Genomic DNA, 23,233 nt, shown 5'->3' with positions numbered 1-23,233 from the left:
GTCGGAGAGCTGGAAGTGCGAGCAGGATGCTGCAGCACGGCCAGATCCTGACCTCGCCGCTAATTATAGCGAGGCAGGAGCCAACATAAATCTGCTCAGTGACACTGCAGCCCTTCCCCTCTCCTTTCACCTAAGGACTGTGGCAGCTTTCAAGGTCACTTTTACAGAGAATCATTAAGGTTGGAAAGACCTCTAAGATCCCCAAGTCCAACCCCAACCCACCCCCCCCATGCCCGCTAACCCCAATTGCTGCACCTCCATGGTTCTGGAACACCACCAGGGAGGGTGACCCCACCACCTCCCTGGGCAGCCTGAGCCAAAGCATCACCACTCTTCCAGAGAAGAAATTGTTCTCAATACCCAACCTGAACCTCTCCTGGCGCAGCTTAAGACCCTTACCTCTCGCAGTGCCCCACGCCTATAGCATTGCCTGGGGTTGTTGTGACCAAAGTGCAGGACCTGCACTTGGTCTTGTTGAAGCTCATCCCATTGGCCTCAGTCCAGATCCCTCTGCAGGGCCTTCCTTCCCTCGTGCAGACTGACACCTCCTCCCAGCGTGATGTCATCTGCAAACTTACTGAGGCTGCACTCAATCCCCTCGTCCAGATCATCAATAAAGATATTAAACAGAGCTGGCCCCAGTATCAACCCCTGGGGAACAACACTCGTGACTGCTCACCAGCTTCAGGGCCTGGAGCGATGGGTGGAGACTGGGATTGCCCTAATCCAAGTGCAACACTCTGCACTTGGCTGTGCTGAACCTCATTGAGCACTCGTGTGCCCACTTCTGGAGCCTGTCCTGGTCCCTCTGGATGGCATCCCTTCCTCCTCTTGTACCAGCTGCATCACTCAGCTCGGTGTCCACAAACTGCTGAGGTGCCCTCGATCCCATCCTCGGTGTCACTGATAAAGGTATTGAAGAGCACCGCTCCTAACACGGAGCCCTGGGGGACAGCACTCGTCACCGCCCAGCTGCACATGGAGCCGCTGAGCACAGCGCTGTGGCTGCGGCCATCCAGCCAAGCCTTCATCCAGCCCGGAACCCATCTCTCTCCAGCTCAGGGATAAGGACGCGGTGCAGGGCCGTGCCGAGGCCTCGCACAAGTGCAGGCAGCCGACAGCAGCCCCCTCCCGTTGTGCAGCGATGCCGTCGCTCCATCACAGACGGCCACAGGCGGCTCAGGCACGCGGTGCCCGCGGTGACGCCGTGCTGGCTGTCTCGGATCACCTCCTCATCTCACACCTCTTCCAGGAGGATCCACTCTGTGAGGTTCCCGTGCACGGAGGTGAGCTCACCGGCCGGGAGTTCCCCACTGCTCCTTTCCCCCTTCCTTACAAATGGGAGTGAAGCAGGCCCATATTCTCAGCACTGTGCAGCAGATGGCATCTCGATGTTGTTTCCACGCGGTGTAACACTGCCTGAAAATAGGCACGTGGATGCCTCTGTGGGGAAGGGCTGGGTTACGCTCAGGGCCACGGCCGCAGATGCCTCGCAGGCGCCGCTCCTCCCCATTCCCCCATGCACCCCTTCCCCCCAGCCCTTCAGCACTGTCCTATTTGGTAGACATGAAATATCAACGACCTTGGGGTATTTTAGGGATGAACAGCACCAGCTCTTTCCTTACTTTATACACAGTTGTGATCCCTTGCGATCCCCATTCGATAAGCGCTCCAGAACGTGCCGCCTGCACCATGGATCACAGCCCTCACCCTTTTAAGAGGGGCAGGTTTAGAAAAGTCAGTGCAGACTGCACTCAGAGCACTATGTGGTATGCAGATGCAGCGTGTGCTATCTGATCCTTTAGATGCTGAACCCGACCGCAGGCTTCGGCACAACAAACGCTGCAGCACCTCAAAGCCCCATCAGCTGCCACACGCTAATTTGCTTGGCTGGCTGCAAGCAGCACTCCTGGCTTGAAGCTTACAGGAGTTCATCAAATATTCATTACAAACAAAGCAGCTGTTTATATTAATAGTAATTACCCAAATCTTAAGTAATAAATTCCACATGTGGAGGCAGATGCGAGCGCTAACCTCTGCGTAACGTTCAGGAGAACGGACTCAGCGGGCCGCAGGCTGCGTGATGAGCCTCACCCTCCCGTTCTGCCTCAGGTATCATGAAACATCCAGGCAAATCTCTGCTGTCATCTTCCACGGCGCTTTGCTCCTGACGTGGCACATCCCACCCGCTTAGTCCGGATTTTTTTCCTATCCTCAGGGACTTTCCCTCATACGATTCAATAACAGAAGTTAAAACCAATTCAGTATCTTAAGAGGATGAATGCTCAGTATCTGTGCTAATTTACTGAAGCTGCAAGACAAATTGCAATCTAAAACGTTCAATTTGTGACAAATCTGGCAGGAATAAAGAGGGCAAAGAATATCAAAAAGATGCCTTAATGGGGTCACGCTGTTATCCCTTTTTCACACTTGCACTTTGTAAGCCCAGAGGTTTCCTCGTGCAGCGCAGTACATCACCGTGCACCACTGATGGGACAATGGGAAATGGTCTCAAACTAAAAGAGGGGAGATGCAGACTGGATACGAGGAAGAGGCTGTTCACAGTGAGGGCGGTGCGGCTCTGGCACAGGCTGCCCAGGGAGGTGATGGGTGCCCATCCCAAGGGGCTCTGAGCGCTGGCGGAGCTGTGGGTGCCCTGCTCACTGCAGCCTTTGATGGTCCCTTCCAACCCAAACAATCCTATGGTTCTCGATTCTGCAGCTAAGCAGCTCCCATGACACACAATGCCTGCCCGTCTCTCTCTCTGCAACGGTTAGACAACATACAGAGAGAAAACAGAAGCTAATTAGCTCTGGTTTTCGGGTTACGCTCTGGGGAAGAACCTCATTACACACTCCTCGTGAAGACACCAATGCAGCAAACGAATTCAGCAGGAGGAAGCGGAGCCCGAGAGCCACGGATGGAGCCCGGAGCAGGGCTGCCCTCTCACCTGTGGAGGAACTTCTCGTACGTCTGGCGATAGGCAAACCCTGCCCGCCGCACCCTCACGTTCTCCAGCAGGCCGAGGTACTCCACCTGGTGCCGGCAGCGCTCCTCGTCGAAAAGCTGCGGAGACTTCTTGTCGTTGGGCTTAATGCAACGGACGTAATAGGGCTCCTAGAGGGACAGAGCAAAGCCAGCTTGATCAGAAAGAACAAGTCTGTGAAGAGCAGCTGCAGTTCTTTACACCCAATCTGCTCTGACCACACCGGGGTTTGAAGCTCGTTTGTTTCCCTCCCTCCATCGTCAGCCCTTGCGATGCCCCCATACAGGGAGGGGAACGGCAATCAGCACACGTCTCAGAGGCGGAAAACTTGGTTTTCCTAAGGTAAAATTGTTTTTTATAACCTTGTGGTCTTTCATTTTTCAAGGTCAAACAGGATGCAAATGGAGATCAGTGAGTTCAGAGAACAAGAAAGATTGGAACCCCAGAAAACGTGACCCAGAGGAAACACAGCTTTAGTTGAGAAGGACTGAGGAGCCCTGTAACCGTGCTGGTGGATGGCACTTCACAGATCTTCCATACTTAATATACCCGAAAGGCAGAATAGATGCAACAGTTCTGGTTTAGCACAAAGAAGGCTTTAAGTACAACACAGAACAGCTCGAGCTGAACATCAGGACAACAAGCATGGGAGCAGAATGAATGCCTGCGGAGAGGAGGAACCCCCGCGGGGAGAGGAGCAGGCTGTGCACTGATCTGCACAGAGCAGAGCTGTCCTCAATCAGGACTGAATTACACGCGCTCCCAAGGTCCCCTCCAGTCCTATTTTCTGTGATTTCAGGTCACTGTCCTAAACTCATGACTATATAAAGGCCCAAAATTGCTGTATTCCCTTCAGTAATGCTGAACAAACAGGCTCATCCCCAAATAACCCGGCTAGTCCTCACACAACGTGGAGGCACCCAGCACTGACATGCACACGAAGGTGGCATGCACGAACAGATGTGAATGGGATAAGTAACCATAACCCCAAGATTGAGAGGAGATGTCAGGAGGCCCTGGCACTGCCCACAGCTGAGGGTGCCCCATCCCTCGAGGTGCCCAGAGCCATGGATGGTGGGGGGCATGCTGCCCATGGCATGGAGTGGGACTGGAGGGGCTTCAAAGTTCGTTCCAAGCCAACCGTGCTGTGATTCCATGGTTCTGTGATCTTCGAGGTCCCTTCCAACCCAACCATGCCATGATTCCATGGTTCTATGATCCTTAAGGTCCCTTCCAACTCAATCCTAACTCAACCCAACCTAACAGTTCCATGGTTCTACAACCTCTGAGGTCCCTTCCAACCCAACCGTGCCATGACTCCAGCACAGTCTTCATCTGCCTCCTGTTTTTAATTCCTCAAAAAACAAAACAGTGCTGAGAACACAGCTTCCGCAGGACCCTGAAGGTCCCTCCCAGCCCAAACCATTCCGTGCCACCAGTGTGGTGGAAGACCTCACACAGAACACCTCCTGCTGCAATAAATCAACACGGCCTGACCCTATTGTATTTGTTGTGCTGAAACACAACGTGCCAGTACAATTTAATGTGTGAATCTCTTAAAACTCTTCATCTTTTTAAGCTTCCTCCTGCAAATTGTCTCTGTGCTGAAGGCAACCAGGTTTCCAGGGTTCTTTACTCCCTCCACGGGCTCCTACCAGCTCTCAGAATGCAATCTGTGTGGGTGACAGTTTCTCCTCGGCTGTGCCATGGGAACGTGGCTGTCAGCCATCACGTGTCAACCCGAAGGCAGAAGCAGCCCCAGATGAACTTCAAATCCGCGCTGAAGAGGCTCCGTGCCGTCACGGCAGCTATTAGAGAGGAGGAGGAGGAGTCTGCCGGACCTGCACCCGCAATTCGTAATCTCAAGAAAACGCATCTCCCAGCTCTGCCTCCAGGGAAACGCTGCGACTCGTCCATCACAGACACGGCAGCGCCCGGCTCGCAGCTATTTGTTACAGATTTCTCTGCCTGGGCTGTCACTCGTCTCTGTGTCATTCAGAACTTTACCCTTCGTGACTTCCAAAGAGCAGCGAGTGACTGCGTCTGCGCCGATACAAAAGGCAGAAGTCGAGATGCTGCTCTCCTTTTGGAAAACAGGAATAGGAAGTTCCTGTGCAGACAGGAGATCATCTATCAGCACAATTACAGTGTAATTAAAGCCTCTCAGCAATGACAGCTAGCGGGGTAAATTCTAAAGGAGATTATTCCATGCTCACAATCCCACCAGCCCCAGCTCTTCAGGGGGATAATTATGCAGCTCCCATTATTGCACAGGAGGCTGTCAAGACCTGTGCCGCGTTTTATAAATGGAAGAACTGAAATACAGAGGCACAAAGGGCCCAGTTCTGAATGCTGCTCAGTTGTCTATCTGGAATTATTATTATTTTTTAAATGAAGTGGAGTAGTATTTAGATTTTAAAGTGTTTTTGCACCATGTTCCTGCTTGGGAGATTTCTATTCCATAGTTCAGAGCACACTGAATGGGAGAAGGGACAGGACACAGAATGGGCAAATTTGTGCTGGACATGTCCAGCTAGTCATGGTGATGACATTATGACTTAGTAGAGATGAAGCCTGTCAAACTGCATTGGAGAGGAGAGGTATGGATGAAGGAAAAAGATATTAAAAAAAAAATCAGGCAAAGTCATTACAGAAGAAAAAAAGGAGGGGAAGGGGGGAAAAAAAGGAGGGGAAGGGGGGAAAAAAAGGAGGGGAAGGGGGGAAAAAAAGGAAAAAGAAGAACTAAAAATAAGATGAATGTCCAGAGAGAGCTCCTCAAGAAGCTCATCATTTAGAGCCATGTCAGCCACAGGGCTCCCAACGTCAGCTGTTAAGAGAGAAAGAAAGGCCGCTCCAGATCAGCCACCACACACAGCCCAGTGCCTCGGGACAGCGGCACGGCCACAAATCCGTGCTGAGAGATGAGCCATGGCAGCACACAGCACCAAGTCACCGCACGCTGCTCCACCACCCAGCGCCGTGCTGCAGCAGGACGCCAGCGGAGCAGAGCTGCCCAGGTCACACAGCCAGCTGCCGCCGCAGCTCCGGCGCTCGTGGAGTTTCAGGTTTGTTTCTGCTATCACTGCTACTCCTGCTCAATGAATTGGCATCTTTGAAGCCCCCGAATGATGGGTTTAGAGATAGTGCTGATGCTGCTGCAAGCACTGCAGCTTTCCTGGAGCGCCACGTGAGTGTCAGTGAATTCCGGGATTGCCATTCTGCCCCAGGACCGCAGAAACCGCGCAGCTCATGTCCCAGGTGGCACAGCCCAAGGGAGCAAGCACACAGACTGTCCTCAGGGCCCTTATCTACACTGCATCTGGTTCTTTGGGGGCACCAAAATTCAAAGCCTTTAAAGAAACGCAGACATGAGAAAAAGATGAGACAACATGGGGTGAGATCCATTCTGAGGTCCAGATTCATCACAGCGAGGTATCCACAAGCAGCTCAAGCCCAGCTACACAACTTGTCTGCAAAGGTGAGGGCCCACGGACGCTTTTCTGCAGGAGCATCGTCCGTGTCACCCCTTAAAGCGAAGCCTGAAGCCCAAAGCTCATCCCATCTGCTCCAGCCCTCTGCTGCACTGCAGGTCAGCCACAGCCACGACAGCCCCTGGCTTCTCACTGCTGGCCAGGAGCCCTCGTTAACACATCTGATTAACGACAGTCTTCCCTTTAGTGGGATCCAGGACCCCCTGGGTAACACACCAGTCTACAATTAACTGCATTGCTATTCAACGGGAAATTGGGAAATACGCAACCTCCTAACCCCAAATCCTCAATGGAAATGTAGGGGAGGTACAAATACAAGGAGAATATTTGTCCCTGAGTCTCCAGCTCTGCCTTGGAAACAATTCCTGCTCATGGCCCATCCTCGGAGAAGGCTTCCATTTGTGACAGAGGTACTGGCAGTACATCAACCCAAACTAGCTCGTTTCACGTCAGCCAGCCATCCTTCCATGATGAATTCTGGTGCCTACTGTCTCAGGACGGGCAACGTGTGATTTCAGCACCTAGCTTCCCACTGTGAGTTGCAGGAATTGTTCCAGGTGGTCTCCTGATTATTCCCTTCTACAGACACAAAGGCAGCTTGGTCTCATTTTTTCAAATAAATAAATGAAGTTTTCCCATGAGGACGTGACAAAACATCTCACCAACCGCTCCCCTGAGTGCAGCCCTCCCCTCCAGCACCCCCAGTTTCTTCCTGCATCGCTCAGGACCCTCCCTGCAGGTTTCCTCCCTGTTGGGCAGACAGGAGATAACGTGCCCTTACCTTGCTTTGGAATTAAGTGCAAGGCAATGGAACACAAAGCAACGCCAACACAAAGCAGTGCTTGCCAAAGCAATACTTCCCGCTAAAAAGCTTAATTACTTAGTAAAATAAAAAGTTTCACTTCTCACCATCTCACACAAAGAGAAAAGAAGGAAAACACTTCACACTGGAAGATATGTGGCATTGAGAGACAGAAAGAAAATCTCTGCGCTGTGCAACTACATCCTCTGGGCCCTCTGCCAGAAGAGCTTTGTTATTATTTGACACAATAATTATCACCCCCCCAAAGAGAGTGGCTTGCTTACAAGTGAAGGGTGCACAACCAAAACCCAGCTCCTTTATGCAGGGATGGCAGACAACCATCCCAAGAGCTCCTCGCAGCTGCCTGCTGCCACAATCAAAGCTCATCTCCACTGATGAGCTTGGCTCTGTGACAGATTGCAGTGACAGGAAGGTGACAACTCTCTGTAGCTGAGCTCTGCTCATCAGAAGTAGAGTCAGTGTTCAATGGAAGCGTTTACCTTTGACGCCAGGTTGTCCACCAGTGCTATCATGGAGTTCTTGAAGAGGGTAGCAGCTGTCAGAGGTCGCTTGGTGACCTCCGTGATGCTCAGTTTACCTTCAGGCCACATCATCTTCAACACAGGATTAGAGCTAAAAGACAGCGGCGTTAATTGCATGGTGCAACAGAAGGGCCCTAAGTGTCCCATTCAACTCAACGTTCAGACGCGTGCATGCCCGGATCCCCTTGCCATCCAGGTCAAACCAATGCAACAAAATCTCTTCTGCCTTTGAGCAATACAGGGTTCAGGCTTACACAGTGTGTGATTTCAGGCTGTATTTCTGTGGCACTGAGGGACATGGCTTAGTGGGCAATGCTGGCAGCAGATGGACGGTTGGACTGGATGATCTCAGAGATCTTTTCCAGCCTTGGTGAGTCTATGATCCTATGACTGACGTTCTTATTATACATATGATTTATCTTATATAGTTTAGCCTACATTTTCTGGAAGGTGAGGTGAAACAGCCATGATAGATGGCAAGAGATCTGGAATCGACTGAACAGCTTTCTGGAGCACCTTTAGATACACATGCTTGGACAGAACCTCACATACGCTTGTCAAAGGCAACTTTCACTCGCCTCACTGGTATGTATTGCAAGTGACCGCGTGGTTTAAATTTGTCACGTCACAGCACATATGAAAACAACCCAATATATTTGCTCATTTTTCCCATCATCTCAAATCTCTCTTTCAAAACTTGGGCTTCCAGCTGGGGCCAACATCTCTGCTGCTGACCAAATGCCGCTCAGTTTCTTTCTCTCTGAAGAGAGATCAGTGCTGGCACATCCACACCTGGTTAACGACAAGTCACACCGCAGAGTTCATCTCTGCACAGCGACCTCGACTGCACGATGAGTTGGGTTCAAACAAACCCTACACAATTTGTGAAGTTGAATGCTGGTTTCTTCTAGCACCCACTCTACAGAAAGGGACTCAGACAGACCAGATTTAAATTAACCTCCTTAATGGTTTTATTCCTACCTGTTATACATGAGGCGCTTGAAGTCTTGAAATAAAGTGTCCTTGTTTTTGTCAATAAATCCAGAGACTGAGTAACTACAAAAAGGAAAACAGAGTTAATACCAAATTCAGGAGTTACACTCATGACTTCTGCCTTTGATATTTCCACATTTCCATTTTCCTTCAGGAAATTTTCCATCAGCCCCTGGTAGTGTGGAAGTTCAGCCTCTAATACAGAACCCGGGCCAGTTTTCCTGCTTGGCAAAATGCTCTGGAATCAGCAACGTCTGTCAGCAAAGACTCCAGAACGAATGGCAACCAATACAACCACAATGGTTGCCTTTATAAATTAAAAGTAAATTTAATCCCAAGGCAAAAGATAAAACAATGAACCAAAACACCTAAATCATTTCCTTATGAACTCTCTTCCTTCCTTGTCATCCTAAACCACGAAATCATTTCAGTGACACTGCAGACAACAGCCTCCTACCGCACGGTTTCTAACACACGTGCATCCCTCACGGTACTGTCACACACTGCAGCCATTTCTGCAGACTTCATGCACAGAACTCTTCCCAGCCTGCGTGGGGCAGGTTTCCTGCACTGCTATTGTAGTTTATCGCCGCTCTGTCTTTGAGTCAGCTCACACTGGTTTGAGAATTCCAAGCCAGAGTTACATAATCACACCAGCAGATGTCTAGCCGAGGTTTGCTGAGCTCTCTGTAGCCTCCTTCTATCAGCAGCACTAGGTTTTTCTTTTTCCTGAAGTGCTGCTTTTCCATTCACATTCTCTTTCCATTTCAATTCCAAATTCATATTCTATACAGCAACCAGCTTAAGATGTAATTGATTTAATTGACAAGCAATTGCTGCACTCTCTAATTCCGTACAACAGCTTCACACCAGCAGCACTAAATCAGAGCACCCTGCCTCATCAAAGCTGACCTAAGACAGAAATAGAAGGCACAACTGAAAGAAACTTACATCACGTCTCCAGCGTAGTGCTTGATCCGGAAATCTCTATCAAACTCCAGGGTTTTGTCGGTCGCACAAAGCTAAAACAAATTCCACACACGTTAAAATGTCACCCCTGGACACACGCCTCAAACCACCAGGTCAGTAGAGGAGGTATGGGATGAGCACAACCACAAGGGAACGGAGCAGCTGTTGCAACCCAACAGGACACACACGGCTGTGCAAGCTTCTTGGTTAACGCTCACCAACGTGGGAGATATCAGAAAGTGCTCAACACAACACTGCACTCATTAAAAGAGCGTGAATGAACTTTACACCTGCTGCAATAATCAGCAGAAATCACTGGGAAAAAAAAAAAAGAATAGCACTGGATAGTATTGATAGAGCTGACAGTCTTCTTGGGTTCCTATGGGCGCTGTGGGTCCTATGGGCCCTACTGGTTTCCGTGAGAATTCAAGCTTCTGAGAAAGACTGGAGAAAGGAGCACAACTTCTGGAAAGATGGGAGATGGGTAACAGCAAAGAGCCAGATCTAAGCTGTGGAACTCCTTGTCAGATTGAACAGAACCCAAAGCCCTAATTCAGGAGGACTGCAGATGGATGGAGACTGGGAGCATTACTGCTCTGTGTTTGTCCCATATCTCAGACCTGTAGGGGCTGGAAGGGACCTCTGGAGCCCCCCCAGTCCAACCCCAGGGCTTCCAGCCTTTCCCTGCAAGGGAGATGCTCCAGGCCCCAACAGTCTTTGTAGCTCTCTGTTCTCTGTGTTCAACCTTCACTGCTGCCCAGCATCTTCGAAGAGTCAAGTGGACAACACCGAACCTTCTCAAACCTCCACCTTCACAACCAGTTTGCTGAGGTTGACACTCATCTGACCTCTCCACTAACAGAAGACTTTGGAATTCATGTACTATCACTGCACTTGACACTTTGAAATTACAAGATAATTGAAAAAAAAAAAATGCCATCAGAATTTAAAGATGTTGAGAAAATGAACCTTTGATGTTGAGAAGTATGACCACAGCAGCTATACGCACCTAGACAAGCACTAGAACCACAGAATCGTTAAGGTTGGAAAGATCACTAAGATCACCATGTCCAACCACCAACCCATCCCCACCATTCCCACTCAGATCCATTAAGGTTGGAGATGACCTCCATGCTCATCAGGTCCAGCCACCAACCCATGCCCCCGCTCCATTAACCGTGTCACTCAGCGCCACGTTTACCCTTTTCTTGAACACCTCCAGGGATGGTGACCCCACCACCGCCCCGGGCAGCCTGCTCCAGCATGTCCCTAACCTTTCTGAGAAGAAGTTTTTCCTAATACTGGAAATACTGGACAGTTCAGAGAAGGACCCTTGCTCTAAGAATATAATTTTGGCCACAAATATTCACAGTGGGAATATTTACCGGGATTTTTCCCGGCGTGTTTGGCTTTCACCAGGACAACCAAGCAGACAGCAGATCAGACACGCAGTAGGCAAACTAGGACACTACTATTTAGGGCACAGCAGCCCCTTAGAGCTTATCCACATGGAGCCAGAGTGCAACACGCTCTGCAGGGGAGCACTGAAGCATTAACTCAGGCTGAAAGACGGGAGCTGCTCCCATAACACAGCAGCACGCGTCCTTTAACTGTTCAGGAACAGCTCTGCCCTACACTGCGCTTCATGGTACCTGGACAGAACTACTGCAGTCTATGGAAGTGAAATCAAGTCCTTTGTGTTAATACAGTCTGGAAGAGGACAGCTTGGAGAGCCCAGATTTCACACTGCCCTCCTGTATGGGATAAGGGCTCACCCGGGAAGATGTCTTAAATAACCTGAAGGACAAAGACACGAGAGGGGGAGAAATAATTACGATGCTGAGAATTTTATGGGTCGATTTTTTCAAGGCTCTATTGATTTAAACGAGAAATTAGCAAGCCAAGAAGATACATCATGCCCTCCATAAACATTATTTATAGCAGCATTCCTCCTCTCCCTTCAACTCAGTGCAAACAGCTCTGACAAGGCCACCCCCTGCTGAGGAGCACTGCACTGGGTACATACGCGTGCATGCATGTATTTCGTGTTTCCTGCACTGTGAGGACTTGTGAAGGGCACTTCAGGAAAGTCACATCTGGAAGAAAAACTGATTATTTTCTGTTCTTCCCATCCTTGACTGAACCGAGCCACAGCCAGAGCCACCGTTTGCATTCAGCCTCCCTGGAGGCAGTCTTTAGCACATTTCTTATACAACCATGCTAATTCTGTATTTCTGACCTACATAAAACATCATACACGGTGGGAGGGAGAAGGGGGGAGCCAGCATTCTGCATAATGCATTTCCAACAGCGTTTCTCAGCAGAAAGACATCAATATATTAAAATGTACTTCATAAATAAATGAAATCTGATTACTCAGTGTGAATTCTCAAATTAACCAGGCTGGTGACCACGTTTTCGTTACGCCGCCAAGCGAGGAATGAAGCCTTTTAATTCACACCGAAAACAAAGCCAGCCGAGCGGCCTGGAAGACCATAGGCACAAGTGGGGACGAGCACACTTTGCAGCCAATGACAGTGACAAAACAACCCAGAGCGCTGCAATAAAGCAGAAGTGTGAATAATTCCCTGTCACTCCGTATTACGGCAGCCTGGGAGGAAAGCCACGTGAGCCGCAGCGCTGCCTGCATTGGCTGCCAATGACATCATGATCTGTCAAGGCACAGCCTCACGCTGCTTTTATGCTCCGAATGAAATCGATCCGGCATTGGACATCCTCGAGCCCCCTCTGCTGGGTACAGGGTGCACCGGGGTGGCCTATTTCTGGAGCTGGGCGCTGCTCTTCCGCATTTAACTTCGAACCTTATGGTCATGATCTGGACCTCGGTCACTCTTCAAGTCTCTCTCTTTATTCTGTTATATCTAAATAATAGAAAAGGCATCACAAGGGAGAAGAAGGCTGCAGAAGCGTACCTTTCTGCTAGAGAAATGAGCGTGCTTCCCCAGCTTGCTGTTAAGAGCCTCAAGGAACATCTCGTCCGTCACTTTCCCAACGTTCATGCAGGCGTCGTCCAGGATGGCAATGATCCCTTTGTGCTGCTGCTCCACCAGGTCGACGATGACCTGGTTGTTAAAGTAATCGATCTGGAAAAGCCAAAAGAAGAGGTGTGGTTGTGATGTGGCTAGTACAAGAGTACCAGCGTTACCCACTGATGGAACAGCACCATTTGATGGGAGGACTGGACACACCACCCATGGGTCAGCTTTTCCCACAGCCTGATTTCCAGACAGTACCACTGGCATCCACTGGACGTGGATGTCCTACTGACTTCAACAGGAGCCTACTCCAGGAGCAACCTTAGATGTGGTGCTGGTCCACCAACCTCTCTCTCCCCTTCCAAATCACTCACGTGCTTCCAGGGAATGCCCTCTCGCTGATACTCCTCCTGCTCCTGCTTCAGAACCAGCTGAATGAAGAGCTGCTGGAGCTTCTCATTGCAGTAATTAATGCAAAATTGTTCAAAACTGCAAAAACATCAGGAAAAAAAAGCGCTGAGTTTTCTCACACGGGAAAGGAGAAGGCACAGCACTGTGCTTTAACAATGTGTCACCTGTTATTGTCAAATATTTCAAAGCCATAGATATCCAGGACGCCAATGACCGTGTTTTTCCCGTGCACTGTCGTGTCATAGTTCTTAACTTCAATCACATCATTGATGTGTGTCACAATCCAACAGAAGAGGCGCTCATAAATAGCCTGCCAGGAAACAAACACCAAGAACCATCGAGGACCTTCACAACGTGACCCATTCCGCACCCTTACCATTTGATTTCTCAGCAAAGGAAGGACAATTGTTACTCCTTTTGCTACCAGTCTCCCACCTTTCCAAAAAAAATGACAGCACTTCATTTCCATGCTAAGTCCTAAATGTTACTCTTCCACCCTATACCCTTCACATTTAACTGCTAATGAAGTTGAGAATCCTATTTCCCAAAATATTCAGCCCTATACAGCACTGAAAAATGCACATTGATGAAGACAACCCAATAGTGAATGTCTTCCACAGGCATAGGAATCCAACCAAAAGCAACGTGTTTCACTGTCACATGAAATCAGATTAAGAGAAAGGGAATTTCAGCTCACTTTTGCAAAGGCATCTCTGCCATAGGTGGCTTCTTGCTCGGTGTGCTGCTTGTCGATGACATCCCGGCCCGTAGCGACCGTCCGGAACAAAAGAGCCTTCTCCACCATCTCAGATTTTGTTGACAGCAGGTCTGCAATGATGGACACAACCTTGCTGTTCTCTATTAGAGGCGTATCGCCATCCACGGAAAACTTCAAGTTCCCCTGCAAGAAGCAGCAAGAAATTCAGATTTCTCAATCATTTTTTTGTGAATATAAAACAGAGGACCCCATATCTTATCTGCTGTTCAAGTCAGAACAATCTCACACAACATTACAAGGGTTGACCTGCACACACACACGCTTCCACGGTCAGTGGAAGCAGCAGGGCCTGACCCAAAGGAAAGAATCCCTGCTCAGAGCTCAGCTGAACTTGTGGAAATAAAACCACATCAAACTTCAGGCAATTTAATCCCCGCCCCAAGATTCTGAACCGCAGCCTCAGACCCGCGGGCAGAGAACTTTACCAAGTGAAGAATGGCTGCCACGATTTTGTAGACAGTCTGAATCTCCTCCTGCTTGAAGCCTACCACCTTCATGGCATCAGCAACAGCCTTGAACTCAGCACCGTCGTTGATGGAACACTGTGGGAAGGAGACGTTCAGGACACGAAGTGAGAAAGCAGAGACTCTGCAGCCCGTGGGAAACAAGGAGGTAATCTCTATTTTTCAGACGCAAGAAATTGCTCTGAGATTGACTGATCCTAATGCCACGCTGTACACCTGCACATCCCAGTGCTTTCCCAGTGGAATTTACTGTGGGAGGGCAGAAGCTGCTCATAAAACACAGAAGCTACAAGTAGCGCAGTCACAGACCCCAAGAGTACTGCTCAGTGCAGACAGCACATTTCTGGCCCACATCTTGCTTTGTGGAGTGCGCACAAGAACCACAGAGTTGTAAGGGTTGGAAGGGACCTCTAGAGAGCACTGAGCTCACATGCAATTGTGTCCTATGTCCAGAGCTCAGCTACAAACACCACAACAGTGCCACCTTTCCATAACATCGCTCTCCGCTTCTGCTAGCTCAGTGGTGATTCAAACATTTCAAGACGCATTTACAGCTTTAAGACAAGTCACCTGGCACTCACCTTGAGCTGTGCTCCAGGGGAGATGTAGCTGTATGCAGACGCATCCTTCTGCAGATGTAGAGAGCGCAGCATCTGGTCAGACCCCCCCTGGAGGAGCTGTATTTGAAGGAAAGGTGAATCGAAATAAAGGAAATCCTTCATTTTTTCATACTAAGTCAATCTTTTTTTTTTTTTTGCAATAAATAAGTTCTTTTATTTATTTACCTGCTTGCCAAGCAAAACCATAAAAACATGCCACGTGAAATTAAAGGTTATAGTAATAGGCTGACCACTTCCCTCAAAGGATGCACAGGGGAATCGCTGTACAACGTGGAAGACATTAAAAAGAACTCAAAGAAATAAAGAAAGCGAACTTGGTGTCATAAAATTACTTCCATATGAAGCCTCGAGAGAACAGAGGGGTTAGGCTTATTACAAACAAAACAGTGAGCCAAAGTCCAGCGTTCTGCCACGCTTGTCTGGTTACTCTCAAGTTTGCAGACGTATCAGGATGGGACTGGAGATGGAAAAAAATAAACCTTCCCGTGCTCCTGCCCTCTTCACACCACTACAGAACATAGGTGCACCCAAGATGCAACAAGGGAACCCTCTGCAAAACACGCAGGGTGTGAAAGCTCCACGTATTTACCTATCGTGTCTGGAAAACCTGGAAAAAGGCCCTTGGTTTCAGCAAACAGATACCAACCTGGTAAAAAGAGTGAAAGCTCCGCTCTCCTGGCTGCTGCACGATCACACGAGACTGCAGGGAGAGAGAAGAACGGCAGGTGGGTATTTCTGCATACGGATACCAAGCACCGCCCCACTGGAACCAAAGCACCAGCTCAGCACCGGCAGAACTCCTCCAAACCAACCCCCCCACACTACAGCGATGCTGAACGCTGCCAGCGAGGCACAACCACAACCCTTCATCAAAAAGAGCCGTCCTTCCAAGGCACACACCACTGCCGACAACTGAGCTCACCTTTTCTAGTAAGTAATTGTTGATGTGACCCCCGATTGGGTCTCCCTTGAAGTCAAAGTTGATGTCCATGTATTTCCCGAAGCGGCTGGAATTGTCGTTGCGGTTCGTTTTGGCGTTGCCGAAGGCCTCCAACACACAGTTGGATTTCAGCAGGATGTTCTTCACTCTTTTGTACAGACAGAAGAGAACAGGATGAGCTCTGTACCCAAAGCATGGCATTTTTTTGCAAGCAACTGGCAGAGAAGATTTGAGCAACAGCAGAGATGCTCCTTGGTGACAAATTGAGGCAGGTGTGTAAAACATCAGCAACACCCACAGGAGATCAGCTGGGAGCTCCTGGTATTGCTCCTTAGAGCTGAGCAAACGGAGCCAAAGATCCCACTGCAATCAGCACCAATCAAAACAGTTCCTTTACACACACAAGGTTTGGAAGCCATTTCTTGACTTCCTCCGCAAACAATTGGGACAAAAAGTATTCAGGACGGGTTCTCAATCTGTTTCAGCAGGCCATTTCCTTTACTCTAGGAGAGACAGACACTGCGGATTAGGAGAATGCAAGCCCTAAAGGACACAGGAATGCTCCTTGTGCTTCATGTCCTATTCTCATTCACATATTTCAGGCACGTTGCCATTGGAAATGTGACTTCGAGATGCTGATCTTACTTTGAAAGTTTGAAGGCTTGAGTTCTTCCTCACTTTTCTACGGGATATTAGCAATCGATGTTGCAAAACTGCCAGAAGAAAAGTTGTATCTGAACAAAATGCTGCAAGATCAGCATGCCATTAGTGGACCATCAATAAAGAGACCCAGGGACAAAGCCAGGCCCCTTCCTGCAGAGCCCTTACCTTTCCACCTCCGCCCTCTGCCCCGGGTTGGTGATGGCTGCGATGTACTGCATGATGTACTTGCTGGCCTCTGTTTTCCCAGCCCCACTTTCACCTGAGGGCATAAACACAGAAAAGGGACAAGAGATGGAAAAAATTAAAGCACATCACTGAGCAGCACCCCAGTCCTACCAGGATGATGACTGGGGCTTTTTGGTTTTGTTCTTTAAAGATTATTTGTGCATTTTCCAAGCATAGCCAGAACCCTGCCTGCTGCTGTGCAGTTGTGATGTAAGGTTTCCCAGGTCGGCACACAGAGCATCAAAAGGAATATTGTTAGAGGAGAAGGACTGGCAGCAGCAGAGCTGGGAAACGCAGCACAAGGGGCCACTGTTCAGCACACATCTCAGCTTTTCAGAGTTGGGGACATCAAGGAAGCGAAGTGCCAGGATCCAGATAGCGACCATTCATGGCACAGACCCCGCTCCTGCTGTCAGCACCGCGATGCGCAAACAGTTTGAACAGAGGACAAAGCACAGTCATCAGAGGGGCAGAAATCAGCCCTTCTCCAGGGTGACACTTCTCACTGCTCAACCTTCTGCACGCACAGATTAACTAATGACCGACACATTAACTAATGAGGCTGATCCAGTGGTTGGCAAACCTGCTCATGGCAGAGGGTTGGACCTGGATGATCTTGAAGGTCCCCTCCAACCCACGCTGTTCTGTGACTCTACGACATCAGCTCTTGGATCAGGTCAGTGTTCAGCACAACCAAGAGCTTTCAGCTCACCCGATATCACAATGCACGTGTCCTTCGATCTCCTCTTCATCGCTTTGTAGGCAGCGTCAGCGATGGCGAAGAGGTGGGGAGGCCTCTCGTAGAGCTCCCGGCCCTTGTACTGCTCGATCATGTCCCGCCCGTAGATGTTCAGGTTCTTGTAAGGGTTCATGGAAACCACCACTTCTCCAATAAAGGTGTAGATCCGTCCTTTTTCAAACCTGGCCAGAATGGGGCAAAAAGGGAGAAAGATCAGGAGAAATTTGGCATGTTTTCCAAGTGGGGTGCCCATTAATTCATCAGCGTCCTGAAACTAGTGCAGTGAAACATGGAGTATGGCCACCTTGTTGCCACCAGCGTGGCCACGCACATCAGCTCTCTATGGAAAAAAGGAGCACGACCCAGCAGCTCGGAATCTCACCCAGTGCAAAGGAAATCTCTACTGCTGTTGCACTTACAGATGCACAGTGGATCAGATTACTGCCACACAAACACTGACTGTACTTTGAGGACAGCAAAGCTCTGGCTCACCGGAACACTCAGGCTGGCTTTAGGCATCACCAGGTGTCTCTGTTTCCATCAGTTTGCCAACAAAAAAAAGGTTCTGAGATTTAAGTTATAATCATTGGCAGTAAGCAAGGATGAGCGTGAGACGAGTGGTGTATTTAAGCCTTACGACGTTAGATGGCACCACAACCCCTCTGCAGGAGATGTGCTCCATGGACCACAGCACAAACTCCAGCACTGCTCCGCTGAATTTATCACCACCCCCACGTGGTGACAGCCCTGACATTCTCCACCGTTCACCCGAGAGCTCTCTGCAGCGTCTTGGGATTGTTCGTGTGTAGCAGGTGTAACAACCTCGAGCAACGCAATCCAGGAACCAGCATTCCACTTTCTCAAAGCCACGTTGCCTCTAGCTCCAGCTTCGTCCCAAAGTACTTACAAGGAAAGTCACAAGAACTGCAAAAGGTCTTTTTGTTTCCGTAGTCCTGGTCTGCACTTCCCAAAACTTTAAAAGCAAAGATATTTTATATTCCTGAGATAAGCTGCTTGGAAGCTACCAAAAATGTATTAGGAAAGAGAAAGCAATAACAATTAGCATTACCAACCGCAGCACGGCAGCTCTTCCCAAACTACTGTGACAAAAAGGATGGGTAACACACAAGCAATGTGACAGAGGCTTATGGCACAGCCCCATGGCCTGAGGATGCATGGCAGCAAGAGGAGGAGGAGGAGGAGGAGGAGGAGGAGGAGGGAGTGACGGCATTGGTGGACAAAGGGAGGGCAAATGCTGTCAGCTACCTGGACTCATACAAGGCCTCTGGCACGGCCCTGCACCGCGTCCTTATCCCTGAGCTGGAGACAGATGGGTTTGATGGGTGCACTATTTGGTGGATGAAGGGTTGGCAGCCACAGCGCTGTGCTCAGTGGCTCCATGTGCAGCTGGGCGGTGACGAGTGCTGTCCCCCAGGGCTCCGTGTTAGGAGCGGTGCTCTTCAATACCTTTATCAGTGACACCGAGGATGGGATCGAGGGCACCTCAGCAGTTTGCGGACACCGAGCTGAGTGGTGCAGCTGGTACAAGAGGAGGAAGGGATGCCATCCAGAGGGACCAGGACAGGCTCCAGAAGTGGGCGCACGAGAACCTTGTGAGGTTCAGCACAGCCAAGTGCAGGTGTTGGGCTGGAGCTAACTCGAACCCAGCCCATGGCACCGGGGTTGGAAGCAGATGATGTTTAAGGTCTCCTCCCACCGAAGCCGCTCCGTGATTCCCTGAGGAGAGGCTCCCTCTGGGCCAGCAATGCACATCTCAACCAGTGTGGCTCTGAGATACGGGGCTGTCACGCAGTGACTCCCGTTTACCTCCCTGCTCCCTCCTCTCCATCTCCCAGCACGGTGTTGTCCCGGCGCCGTGCTCCGACGCTCCCGGAGCCGCCCCTCGCTGCTGATAAAGCCGCTTTTCATCCGCCGGCTGCAGCGGCCAAGAACAGCAGCCGCTGTTTTCCTACCGCATTGCTCCGCTCTGAGTCTTGCTTTGCTTTGCCCGAGGAGAACTCGTGAAAACTTAAGCAAACAGTGACTGCCTGCAGCCCGAGGTGTGAGCAGCATTCATGTTTTGGTTCTGCTGCATGGAGAGGTCACAGAGCAGAGCAGAAGGGCTCACCGGGTGCCCCAACGCCCACTCAGCAGTGGGATTTTGCTATTAAAAGCCACGCACAGAGTGTGTGTTAAGAGGAACAGCTGCCCTGCTCCCGGGAGCTGACGCTTCCAGGGTCAGACCCCATTTGTACACATCACCAAAACCCCATCCTACTGCACGGCAAGGTCGAGGAGAAGCGATTTCCCCATTAGAAGTGAATTTTCCACTGATTAATCTGGCATCTCAGAACCAGCCCAGCAGCCAAGGGGAAAGGTTTCAGCTGTGTACATCCTACATGCATACATCCTGCACTCACATCTAATTGCCACTGGAAAACACCACACAAATCGCAGCTGAAGCAGAAATCTTCGCCACCAGAGAGCACTCACATTTAGGGCTTCTCCCACCTGACAAACACTCCAGTCAAAAATAAAACTGTTCTGACCGAGGAAATGATGCAACTTGAAATGCACTCAGTACAAATAAAGAAAAGAGTTAGCTGGCAAGGCTGGGAACCCATACTGCAAAACAACATCTGCAGAATGCAGACAGTTCAACAAAGGCACCCTACCATGAGACCAGACACCGCCATCCAAATTACATGGGGAATTCTTAATTAATCATTGACTTGGTAACTTCTCTGCTCCTCAGATATTTATAAACAGTGATGAGATCCCCTCTCAGCCTTCTCTTCTCCGGGCTGAACAGCCCCAGGTCCCTGCCATCTTTGCAGCCCTGTGCTGTAGATGATCCCTGTCTGCCTGGAAGTGGGGAGCCCAGAGCTGAACACAATACTCCAGACCTGGTCTCCCCAGGGCAGAGCAGAGGGGAGATCACCTCTCTCATGCTGCTGACCATGCTCTACGCAATGTACCCCAGGGTCTCCTTGGCCTTCCTGGCCACCAGGGCACGCTGCTGGCTCATGGCCAACAGTTGGTCAACCATTGGCCACCAGGACTCCTAGGTCCTTCCCCTGCTACAAACCCCTCATGATTTGGGTTACCCCCCACTGACAGCTCTTTGCTATTATTTCCTACCACCCAACACACGTAACACTCCATTTCTGCAGGCTTTGACTCCATTCTCATTGCACACACACAGGAAGACGTCACTTAAAGCCTGTTTCATGGAGAGATGTACGTGCACAGCCAAGGGGCTGCTGAGGGACCGGGAGCAGCATTCTGGTGGGGAAATTGCATTTACCTGGATTTAAATGCAAGTCAGACAAGTGTGCCCTTCTGACATGACACCAGGTCTCTCTACCAAGAGTTCACTGCTGCTTGAAGACTTTTGCTCAGGTAAACCTAACTGGATATCAAGCAGGAAAGAATGTGTCCAGCTCCTTCAGAAAACTGTTCATGAGCTGCATTACAGCCAGTCACCCTCATCAGAAGAGGGCTCAGACAAACAGAGCTTGTGCTGGCAGAAGCAGAGCTGAAATATTTTTATTGCAGCTGAAAAACAGACCAAGGAACTGCCCAGCGTTACCTCCTTGCTCTCAGAAAACAAACCCAGCCTGCCGCGATGCTCGCTGCGCATGTCTGCTATGTTTTCATCCAGAAAAAACTGCAGTTTAAGCTTATTTAATGGGCAGGTGAATTTTTTTTTCTTGCAGCTGTCCCGCATGGACTTGGTTTTTACATGCTGCCAGGTTCACAAAATAGGAAATGCCATTCAGTGTGCATTCTGCACCACTCCTTTCCTGTCGGGAGGGAGCAGGGAGGGCAGGCTGAGGAATACTCCATTCATCTGTAATCTTCACTTCCAGAACCCATGACATTGCCATTTTTTGAAAGAAAACAGTGCACCGGGAGCAACAGTGCCACGTCGTCCCCAGCAAAGCCACACTCAGGAAGACAACTGTAAGCTGAGCAGACTCAGCCCCAGCACGGCTGACCCTCGGGTCACAGCTCTGCAAGTCACAAGGTTGGGTCAGGGGAGGGGGAAATGGAAGGTGGATGCTGACCTGGTGGCAGTGAATGCTGAATGAGTCGCTGAAATGGAATACTGAAATCCCTCTCCTTAAGTATGAAGTTAAAATACTGACCTTGCACTGAGAAACTGCCAAACCACTAAACACAGGAGTCACTGAGCCCTCGCTGCTGCGTGCGTCAGCGGGCGGGATGAGCTGTCTCTCCGGCAGCAGGGAAGTGCTGCGCTCTCCTCTTACAGCTAGAAGCAGAGCAGAAGGCACAAGCAGACCTGAAGCAGATAACACGAGAAAAGGGCATTTTTTGACAAGCTTCCAGGGAGAACACAGCTCCTGGGGCTCCTTCTCCCATCCACACCTGGGGAAGCTGCTACTGAGCGCAGGCAGAGGGGAAGCTTGCTCCTGGTTTCTCTGCAGAGAGCACCAAAACACACTTTTTTCCACGTGAATAGTTAGATTTCAACCCCATGAAATTCCAGTGCAATAATTGTATGGGTCTGCTTCGAGCCCAACCCCGAGGCCGAATGATCCCAGGATCCTGTATCTAACCAGGAACGAAGACACAGGGACAGCAACGCAGACTGCATGATCTGTAATCTCTAACCAGCTGTCAAACAACAGCTCAACATTTCTCCAAGGATATTAAAAGAAAAAGGGGAGGGGAACAAGGTGACAAAGAGAAAGCACACACGTTAGGTAGGCTCTTCCATCTGCTCCCATCACATGTGACATGAACCACAGGTGTGCAGCGTCTTCCAAGAGAACAAACTCAACTGCATGAGAGCCATAAAAGCGCTGCGGAGGACACAAGGCGGAAGCAGTCACTGTGCATACATTGGTAGGTGAGCATCACCTTGCCAGCTAGCAACAACAATCCAAATGTCTGTACAAAAAAAAGAGGAGGGGAAATGGACACAGCCTGGCGACCACAGACTTGAAACTGAAAGTGCTGTGTCAGGGGAGCAAGACCTTGGAAGAACGTTTCAGTGGGAGCAGCGAGGAGCAGCGAGGGCAGAAGATATGCACCGACTGCTGCCCTGCTTCAGTGGTGCATGAACTCTGTGACGTAGGTTTGTGGGAGCAGCATCCATGCAAAGGCACTTCTAACACTGACCTTTCCTTCAAAGGTTGCAAACAGAACTATAAAATCCTGCAATGCATCACAAAACGGCAGCAAAGCAAAGGTTGCAGGGGATACCTCTGCTCCTGCTTGTTCCACAAGCACGGGTGCCAAGGTACAATTGCAGCATTTCACAGTTCCCCTGCAGCGAGCCACGAGCTGCTGATGCTCAGATGCTCCATTGTTCTGTGGCAAAGAGATATTCTGCATCTGTTAAAGCTGCACCGAGGGATGCTGCTGGATGCTCCTGAATGCAGCATTGTGCGGGTGCAGCGCTCAGAACCCCTCGAGTCATCCACATGCTGGCTGAGAGCACGGGCCCTGGGACAGCACAGGGCTAAGTGCCACCAGCCCTGTATCACTGGGGGGAAGAGAAGGAAGGGGAAGAGAAGGAAGGGGAAGAGAAGGAAGGGGAAGAGAAGGAAGGGGAAGAGAAGGAAGGGGAAGAGAAGGAAGGGGA

At 50.0% G+C, this 23,233-nt stretch overlaps 1 protein-coding gene across 3 annotated transcripts in view; it reads right to left on the bottom strand.

Moving 5' to 3' along the window:
* Positions 1–23,233, bottom strand: part of MYO1D (myosin ID) — a 72,902-nt gene that overhangs the window by 39,164 nt on the left and 10,505 nt on the right. For 2 of the 3 annotated variants that reach the window (XM_021377699.1, XM_021377701.1), the window contains 14 exons: positions 17,593–17,801; positions 16,821–16,914; positions 15,975–16,140; positions 15,699–15,752; positions 15,014–15,109; positions 14,394–14,510; positions 13,888–14,091; positions 13,355–13,500; positions 13,154–13,268; positions 12,717–12,887; positions 9,766–9,836; positions 8,803–8,877; positions 7,780–7,912; positions 2,951–3,117 (listed from right to left, as the gene is read on the bottom strand). In XM_021377699.1, the coding sequence (XP_021233374.1) occupies positions 2,951–3,117; positions 7,780–7,912; positions 8,803–8,877; positions 9,766–9,836; positions 12,717–12,887; positions 13,154–13,268; positions 13,355–13,500; positions 13,888–14,091; positions 14,394–14,510; positions 15,014–15,109; positions 15,699–15,752; positions 15,975–16,140; positions 16,821–16,914; positions 17,593–17,801 (1,818 nt within the window). Of the gene's footprint in view, positions 1–2,950; positions 3,118–7,779; positions 7,913–8,802; positions 8,878–9,765; positions 9,837–12,716; positions 12,888–13,153; positions 13,269–13,354; positions 13,501–13,887; positions 14,092–14,393; positions 14,511–15,013; positions 15,110–15,698; positions 15,753–15,974; positions 16,141–16,820; positions 16,915–17,592; positions 17,802–21,770; positions 21,926–23,233 lie in introns of all 3 variants that reach the window. The other variant, XM_021377700.1, reaches the window with a different exon arrangement.

The sequence above is a fragment of the Numida meleagris genome, chromosome 26, assembly GCF_002078875.1.
Source record: "Numida meleagris isolate 19003 breed g44 Domestic line chromosome 26, NumMel1.0, whole genome shotgun sequence".
Classification (NCBI taxonomy): Eukaryota; Metazoa; Chordata; class Aves; order Galliformes; family Numididae; genus Numida; species Numida meleagris.
Note: the sequence above shows the minus strand (reverse complement) of the source record. Positions and strands in the feature narration are given on the sequence as shown.